The sequence below is a fragment of the Cebus imitator genome, unplaced genomic scaffold (genome assembly GCF_001604975.1).
Source record: "Cebus imitator isolate Cc_AM_T3 unplaced genomic scaffold, Cebus_imitator-1.0 Scaffold3, whole genome shotgun sequence".
NCBI classification, from domain to species: domain Eukaryota; kingdom Metazoa; phylum Chordata; class Mammalia; order Primates; family Cebidae; genus Cebus; species Cebus imitator.
The window spans coordinates 6,483,868-6,493,156 of NW_016107318.1; the positions used below are offsets into that span (position 1 = coordinate 6,483,868).

The 9,289-nt window shown below is 36.7% G+C and overlaps 1 protein-coding gene across 5 annotated transcripts in view; it reads right to left on the bottom strand.

Annotated features, from left to right (window-relative positions):
• Positions 1 to 9,289, bottom strand: part of ACADM (acyl-CoA dehydrogenase medium chain) — a 44,083-nt gene that overhangs the window by 21,850 nt on the left and 12,944 nt on the right. For all 5 annotated transcript variants that reach the window (XM_017531530.2, XM_017531546.2, XM_037739628.1 and 2 more), the window contains 2 exons: positions 5,059 to 5,189; positions 1,936 to 2,044 (listed from right to left, as the gene is read on the bottom strand). In XM_017531530.2, coding sequence (XP_017387019.1) covers positions 1,936 to 2,044; positions 5,059 to 5,189 — 240 coding nt within the window. The remainder of the gene's footprint in view (positions 1 to 1,935; positions 2,045 to 5,058; positions 5,190 to 9,289) is intronic.

The following is a 9,289-nucleotide window of genomic DNA, read 5'->3' on the forward strand; positions in this document are numbered from 1 at the left end:
AAAAAAAAAAAAAAAGGAATATAAATGTAAATATGTATACACACACACACACACACACGTATGTATATATTACTTTAATGACTTCATTTCTTTTCTTCTTTGTGGGTAACACCCCCCCATGGGCACCGAGGAAGGAGAATTGTCCAGACCTCTGGCACAATTAGTGCCTGAAGAATATCTTAGTTTATAGTGTTATAACTCAGCTATTTCCTTTATATAATCCTTTACATATAAAATCATATGTTAGTTTATAGAATTAGTGCCTGAAGTATAACTTACTGTTTACTATATCTAGCTTATATATATAATCATACTTAGTCTCATATAATCTTTCTATATAATCATATAAGTATTGTAGTCGGAGCTGTATCGACACATTTAGTGCTGATTTATATAATCCTTCCATATAACCATATAGTAGTTTGTAGTAGGAGGAATGCCTAGAGCAGTCACAGAACAGAAGCAGTACATGGGAAAACAGCCAGACCAGGACAAGAACCAAAGACCCAAGTGGTGGCATGAATGCCTGAAAGGGCATACGCTGTATGGTAGGCTTGGAGTAAGAGCCTCTCCTCCTGATAAAGGATTTGTAATTCCTTGCATCCAGTTCTGGTAGAAAGTAGGCCTCAGGCCTGAGTTCCTAGAAATAACCGAGGGAGAAGAACCCCTCTGGTGTGACCAGTCACTGCGGCTGTACACCATGTCAGTCTTTCCTTGCTTCCGTGCTAGCTCAAATCATCCTCCCATAAATATCTTAAGAGAAGAGCACAAGTCTGTCAGCTCCCACTGCATTGGCTTACAGTATCCTTCTATTAGAAATCCTTTTGAAGTCTCCAGCCCCTAGATAAGAAGTGTTGCGTAGGACACCAGTTGCACACAGCCCACCTCCTTGCCTTAGTGACCTAATGGGGGTGCATCCCTTTTCTGTACATGACCCTCTACTACTGCGCACAGCATGACCCCCTACTGCGCACGGCCCACCTCTCTGCCCAGGTGACATAATGGGGTGGCCCCCTTGCTTGCGACTCACGCGATTATGTATGCCCTATCACTAAGTCTATAGATGATAACCTCACTCATGATCCTGCCCTCTGCTTGTACGTAATAAATACAGACGCTTCTGGGCATTCGGGGCCTCGCCTGTCTCCACTCATAAGTGGTGTGGCCCCCAAATCCAGATGCTCTTCACCAGTTCTACAGTGTCCTGTCTCTTCTCGGATCCTGCACTTCAGCACAGCATAAGGGACACCCCACGACCTTGTGGGGCCCAACAGCCCTACACTTCTTTATAAAATGTATAATTTTAAACTCTGATTTATAAAATTTTAAACTCTTTTTAGTTTACTTTAAATGCCAAATGTATCTCCACATATTCAGAATACAACCCTTTTCAAAATACAGTATATTAGATTACCTTTTCTTATTTACATGAGATTCTCTTGCCTTTTCACATTCAAGGCTATTTGCTATTTTCTACACTCTTTTCAGGCATAGACTTTTTTCTTAGTGTTGTATGACCTTGTATCATCTCAATTATGTCATTGTTTTTATCAGTAAAATGGGCATAGTGCCGCTTATACTACCAAAAGTTGCTGTGAGGATCCAACGGGGAAAGAGTGGTTAAGTCCTTTGAAATATCCAAAATTCTTATTATTGGTCAGGTAATATAAATGATAGCTTGATTTCTACTTCATTATTCCTTACAGCTGTTATTAGCCTTTTCCATAGGTTGGCACCACTCTTTCAAAATGACTTGAAATGACTATTCACAAAATCTTCAGTAGTATTTAGACTATTTGATCTAATATCAAAACACAGCTTTATTTTCACTCCAACCTAATACAAACAAATGTTTTCGTTAAAGGAAGGTTAAGTAATTTTGCAATTTATAACTAAAATAATATTTGGGGTCCTAATCATTGATAAACACTTTACCTTTCTCCCAATCTGCACTCCTGGGGTATCTGCTTCCACAATGAATCCAGTAAAGGCTTTATTAGCAGGAGCTTTAGGATCCGGATCAGAACGTGCCAGTAAAAAATACCTAAGAGATATATACACATGATAATGGTGATAATAATATCAGCAAATAAAACATGGTGATTGCTCTCTCAGTTAATCCTCTTAACAATCCCAATTATTTTTACCTACATTTTACAAATGAGGAAATAAAGAATCAGGTTTAAAAACTTATCTAGTCACTAGGAGAAGCCTACAAAACATGTTCTGGAAAGCAAAGGCTTGGATATTTTAGAAGAATCTTGAAGTTTTTCAAATATTATTACACAGAAAGATGATTAGGCTTATAGTACCTAGTATATGGAAGAGCTAGTATTTGAGGTCTGTGTCTTAATAACACAGTAGGCCCTCCCCCATTCCATGGGGTTTCACTTTCTGTGGTTTCAGTTACCCGCAGGTACACACAAGATATTCTGAAAGACAAAGAGCACATTTACATAACTTTTTGTTGTTGTTGTTGTTTTAGACAAGATCTCACTCTGTTGCCCAGGATGAAGTATAGTGGCATGATATTGGCTCACTGCTGCCTTGACTTCCCAGGCTCAAGCAATCCTTTCACCTCTTTTGAGTCGCTGGTACTATGGGCATGTGCCACCAGCTAATGTTGTTTATTTTTTGTAGAGATGAGGTCTCACTGCTTTGCCCAGGCTGGTCTCAAACTCCTGGACTCAAGGGATCCTCCCACATTGGCCTCCTAAAATGTTGGGATTACAGGTGTAAGCCACCATGCCTGGCCTACATTAACATAACTTATTACAATACATTGTTATAATTCTATTTTATTAGTAGTTGTTGTTAATCTCTTACTGGGCCCACTTTATTAAAAAACCATAGTATGTATAGGGTTTGGTACTTCTGAGGTTACAGGCATCCACTAGGGGTCCTGCAATGTATCCTGCAAGGCTAAGGAGGGACTACAGTATGGTATTTAACTTTGTTTTAGTAACATGAGTTGTAAGTAAAAATCCCTGGTATAATAATAATGTAATATAACAAGACAGTCTTTGCATGTTGAAACTGGCACTTTTTCTTTCCCAAAACGAATTTCATTCTTTAAGGGGCATGCTATCTTGAAAAGGAGGGCAAATAGAGCTGCCTGTGAAAAGGAGTAATATAAAACAGAGACCCATATGTTCCAACTACTGTTTGTTTATGCAGCAAAGTCAGTGTTTTTATTATAGCTGAGTTACTATGAATATTTGCTGTTTTTTTCCTTCAGAAAAATTTTTCTCAGAAATTTTGAAGTGAAACATAAGAAAATAATGCAAATATCCAAGCATCTGTCTAACTCATGTTCTATATACCCTGGTACATGAAAAATTCTTTTAAAAAGGTATACTCTTCCCTAAACAATACAAGCTCATTTTCCATGCTTAAAACCAATACATTACCACTCACTCTATAGTTTTATTCAATATTAATAATAGTAACAAAATTGTAAAAATTGTTTTCTGGTTTCATATATTACCTAATTTGTTTTACTACATAAACAGTTGTAATCAGCTCTCTTCTTCTTTTTTTTTTTTTTTTTTTTTTTATTTTGTAAAGACAGGGTCTCGTTGTGTTGCCCAAACTGGTCTTGAACCCCTGGGCTTAAGCAATCTTCCTGCCTCAGCCTCCCAAAGTGCTGGGAGTGCAGATGTGAGTCACTGCACCTAGCTAATCCATTCTTAAAATTACAAAAACTTCAAACTGCATTGTTACATTTCTCTCAACTTGTTAAATTTTAATAGTTTCTTCACTTTTTTATTAGTTGCTGATATTACCGTGAATTGCTTAAAGATATAGCACTCCATAATACTGAATATATTTAGGATGCTCATAAGGAATGGATTGATATATTTAAACTAAATGAATTTTTAGCAGGCTCATTTGCCAAAAATGATGTTTCATTTGCTAGAAAACCATACTATATGGCACACAAATATATTGAATCAGAATTTTCCCAAAGAGAGATAGGCCATTTGGTACTTTATTCTAATCAATAAAAAGTTCTTCTAGAAACTCTCTATATACTTGTAAGTGATGGGGAAATACAGTATTTATCACCCAGGACAACTTAACAGTACTGCTGCTAGAAAGCTTGTCCTTATGTTGAGCTAAATTCTACATTTTTCTAACTTTCACCCATTAATTCTAAGCTGGCATCCTGAAATAAACATATAAGCCTGATCATCTTTCTGTGTAATATTTGAAAAACTTCAAGGTTCTTCCAAAAAACCCAAGCTTTTGCTTTTTAGAACATGTTTTGTAGGATCCTCCTAATGCAAGACACTTACCTGCCTCTCGATTTAGTCCATTTTTTCAATACATGGTTTAAAATGTGTTGCCCAGAACTGTTACCATTTTTTCTCTCCTATTTGATGCTGTACTTCTATTACTTTGACTTAAAATTACATTAGCTTTTTAAAGGCTCATACTGTTGATTCCTATTGAACTTAAGAGTTACTTATTGAACTTTCCTCATGTTTTATCAACAAATAATCAAGTGTTTTTAATATTTTATATTTATACAAATGACTTTTGATCCTTTGTTGAACTTCATATTATTTTTTGACCATATATTAGAAATTTTCAGATTTTATTAAAGTCAAATTCTGTCTTCTCTAATGGATAACCTGTTTTAAGACTGCCTCTGCTTATTTCTGACAATCAGAGACATGTACTATACCAAAGGTTTTCCTTTTTCCTCAGAATTTTCCACTAGAAGTTTCAAGGAGTGGCTGGCATAGGAGATGAGGAGTGGAGATAACAAGCTAAGTAGATAGAGTGCTAGGCTTCCTAATCAGATTCAAACAGAGCACGTATATGTATTTTACAAATTAAACTTCTGAGAGTTAATTTGAAAAAACAGTGCAGGGGCTTAAAAATCGTTTTTGAAAATCACCGAACTGTTTATAATCTCTTATAGACCGTCCAGTTCCACAAACATAACTTACCTTAACTGTAGTGGTTTAACAATATACGGAAATAAAAAAGCGAGATTTGAAGATAAAAACAATTAAGAAGAAATATACAAAGATGTTTTGAACAACATACCAATTAGCTTTTCCTCCGTTGGTTATCCACATCTTCTGACCATTAATAATATACTCGTCTCCTTTCTTTTCTGCTTTGGTCTTTATACCAGCTACATCAGAGCCTGCTCCAGGTTCTGTTACACAATAAGCCTTGAATACATAAAAACAAGAGAAATGAAATTAAATGTTAGTGATTAAATTTTGAATGTTTGGAAACAGGATAGTTTAAGCTGTATTTTAAATATTTGAAAATACCTAAAATTAAAATGTTCTTAGTAGATCAAATAAACCACTAAAATGTAAAAACTTTTTTGTTTTTGAGAAACAGGGTCTTGTTCTTTTGCCCAGGCTGGAGTGCAAAGGTTCACCGCAGCCTTAGCCTCCTGAACTCAGGAAACCCTCCCACCTCAGCCTCCCGTGTGTAATAGCTGGGACTATAGGCACACACCACCATGCCTGGCTAATTGTAAAATTTTTTGTAGAGATGGAGTCTCACTGTGTTGCCTAGGCTAGTCTCAAATTCCTGGGCTCAAGCAACCCTTTGCCTCAGCCTCCCAAAGTGCTAGGACTACAGGGATGAGCCACAGTGCCTGGCCTAAAAACATTTAATATATAAATTAAAATTAGGCATAGGAATATCAATAAATCACATATTTAATTAAAAAGTGAAAATGTTAGGTAGCTTCAAACAAGTTCATTAAATTCAATTTCACATGTATTCATTCATGCAAACCTTTATTGAATATCTACTATGTAGGGTGATACAGATTAGGATATGTGGAATTAAGAGAGAAAAGACATTCAGTCCTAGAGATTTTCACAATGTAACAGTGGAAATAAATAACTATATTGCAACTCTATATGTAAAAATCACAGACAAGGGGCTTGAGAAACTAGCTCAAAAAGGAAAATGGATTATTTGGGAGGAGGGAAAAAGAGGAGTATGCATTCCAGGTAGAAATAATGGCATATGGAATGATTGTAAGATAACGGGGTTACGCAGTGTTTGCAATGTTGAAAGCACGACAGTTCCACAGTATGTGAAATCTGTGCATGTAAGGGAATGTAAGACATGAGTCTGGAAAAAAGAAAGGAAATGGTTGATGAGAATCCTTTATATCACATTACAAATTTAAAATTTTATCTGGTAGAAACAGGCGACCCTCTTAAGGCTCTTAAACAGGAGTGACAAGACACAAGCAATAATGGATGAAAGGGGGTGGTACAAGGCAAGCATTAGTACAAGTTAATTAAAGAGTGGCAGGTACTGTGGGTACTAAAGAAACAAGTTCCTTCCTTGCCCTTAAGGTAGTTATAGTCCAAAGAAAGAAAAAAAGTGGGCCGAGCCTGGTGGCCCCCACCTGTAATCCTAGCACTTTGGGAGGCTGAGATGGGAAAATCGATTGAGACCAGGAGTTTCAGACCAGCCTAGTCAACATAGCGAGAACCCATCTCATTTTATTTTTAAAAAACATACAACAAAAAAAGAAACTATAAACATTTTATTTTAATTTAAAGTAGTAACAGTACATAGGGGCATTAGAAATGATTACTTAGGGCTGGGTGCAGTGGCTCACGCCTGTAATCCCAGCACTTTGGGAGGCCGAGGTGGGCGGATTACCTAAAGTCAGGAGTTTGAGACCAGCCTAGCCAACATGGTGAAACCCCATCTCTACTAAAAATACAAAAAATTAGCCAGTTGTGGTGGCAGGTGCCTGTAATCCCAGCTACTGGGGAGGCTGAGGAAGGAGAATCACTTGAACTGGCAGGGGTGGGGGCAGAGGTTGTAGTGAGCTGAGATCCCACCACTGCACTCCAGCCTGGGTGACAGAGCAAGACTCCATCTCAGAAAAAAATAAAATAATCATAATCATAATAACTACACTCAAACATCTGAAGGGCAATATAGCCAAGGGAAAACTACAGTGAAAGTACATTTATTAAACACCTATTATAAGCTGCTAAAATTATAAAAATGACAGATTCTGTGCTTCAGCACCATGAAATCTAAAATATTTTTCTAATGATACAGATGCTTGCAATTGGTGCTACTTCAAAAGGTGTTGACTCTCAGGCACCTGAGGCATAACAACATGTTAGCTAGATGGTTTTTTGACAAGGATTCTGTAGAGGGGATTCAGGTGTGACTCAAGTTAAATGAATTAGATTACTCTGCTACCTGGAGATTCAATGATGTCTTCATCATCATAACAAAATAAGAAGCTGTCCATAAAAGATGCCCCTTTTAAGTATCAACATTTTGTTTTAACCACTTTTAGTTATATTTTCACTGAAATATGCTATTAGACATCTTTCTTTTTCATAAGAGAAATATGGTGAAGTTTTTAGAGCTTGTGAAGTAAATGGATCTGTTTTTTCTATACAAAATGGCTTGTCACTACTGGTACTTCAGAGTTGTTCTTGTCATCTTTTTCTTTTTTATTGTAATATATATATGTAAAATACATATGATTTTTTTCTTTTTGTGGAGGCAGAGTCTCTCCATGTTGCCCAGGCTAGTCTTGAACTCCTGGCCTCAAGCAATCCTCCTGCCTTGGCTTCCCAAATTGTTAGGCTTACAGGCATGAGCCACCATGCCTGGCCTGGCCTTGTCTTCTTATTTGATCATTCGTTCATCCATTCATTTATTTTCTGTATCATTTTTTACCATAAAACTGTTTTCTAAAGTAAAAACTCAAGGAGTTTAAACATTCAACAGTACAGATAGTGAAATAATTTTATAGCTTATCCATTAGATAGCAAATTATGCAGTAATGTTACAGCATTTATTTATTTATTTTTTATTTTTTATTTTTTTGAGACGGAGTTTCACTGTTGTTGCCCAGACTGGAGTGCAATGGCACGATCTCGGCTCACTGCAACCTCCGCCTCCTGGGTTCAAGCAATTCTCCTGCCTCAGCCTCCCCAGTAGCTGGGATTACAGGCATGCACCATCATGCCCAGCTAATTTTTTGTATTTTTAGTAGAGACGGGGTTTCACCATGTTGACCAGGATGGTCTCGATCTCTTGACCTCGTGATCCACCCGCCTCGGCCTCCCAAAGTGCTGGGATTATAGGCGTGAGCCACCGCGCCCGGCCCTGTTACAGCATTTAAAATGGAGAGCATAAGAAAATGTTCATGTTATCAAATAAAGAAGTATATATAACTATAAGTATATAATAGGGCCCTTATTGTTAAAAACACAATTGCATACTTAAAAATCTGGCAGGAACTACAATAAGGAAGTAATACTAATTAACTTCATATCTGAGAGATTACAGATTTTTTGTTCTTCTTTAAACATTTCTAAATTTTCTATACTCAGTATTTTATAATCAGAAGAGTTTAAATATTTTAATTTTCAAAAAATTTGCTCTTGGCATCCATGAGTTTTGCATCCATGAATTCAACCAATTGTGGATCAAAACCCACAGATATGAAGGGCTAACTGTACATTCTGTATAAGGGACTTGAGCAATCAAAAATTTTGATACGGAGAGCAACAGGTCCTAAACCATTCCCTCATGGATATGGAGAGCTGGCTGGAGAAAAATCTAGATGTTTCACACAGTTCTCATCGTCAACAGTGAGAATGTTTGGCTAAACTCTCCGTTGTTTAAAAAATTGCAAATTTCCTCGGAAATATGTACAAACACCTTTATTAAACAGTTTGCCTGATATTTAGGTATCTGAAATAAAAAAATTTATTTTCAAGTATTACTTTCTGTTCTTTAAGATGAATTATCATTAGCTCAAAATTAATAAATCTGTATTTCAGCATAACAATTACACATTAGATTGAAATATGTTTGAGTAAACAAGAAGTAAAAATCCTTAGGTTTCAGAACAGAGTCAGTGTGTGTATATTTTTTAAAAAATCTAATTTGAAAATTTGTTGAGTTGCTCTCAGAGGTTTACATAAACTCTACAACTATTCTTCCCAAGTCATCCAGTCACTCAACAAATAAGTTGCTATTTCTTCAGTTAATGGTAGGTTGGTTGGTAGGCTGGTAGGCTGGTAGGTTGGTAGGTTGGTAGGTTGGCTGGTTGGTTGATTGATTGATCAATTGACTGATTTAGAGACAGGGTCCCACTGTGTTGCCCAGGCTGGTCTTGAACTCCTGGGCTCAAGCTGTTCTCGAACTCCTGGGCTCAAGCTGTTCTCCTGCTTCATTCTCTGAAAGTGCTGGGATTATAGGTGTAAGTCACTATGCACAGCCCAGATTAATTTTTTTTTTTTTTTTTTTT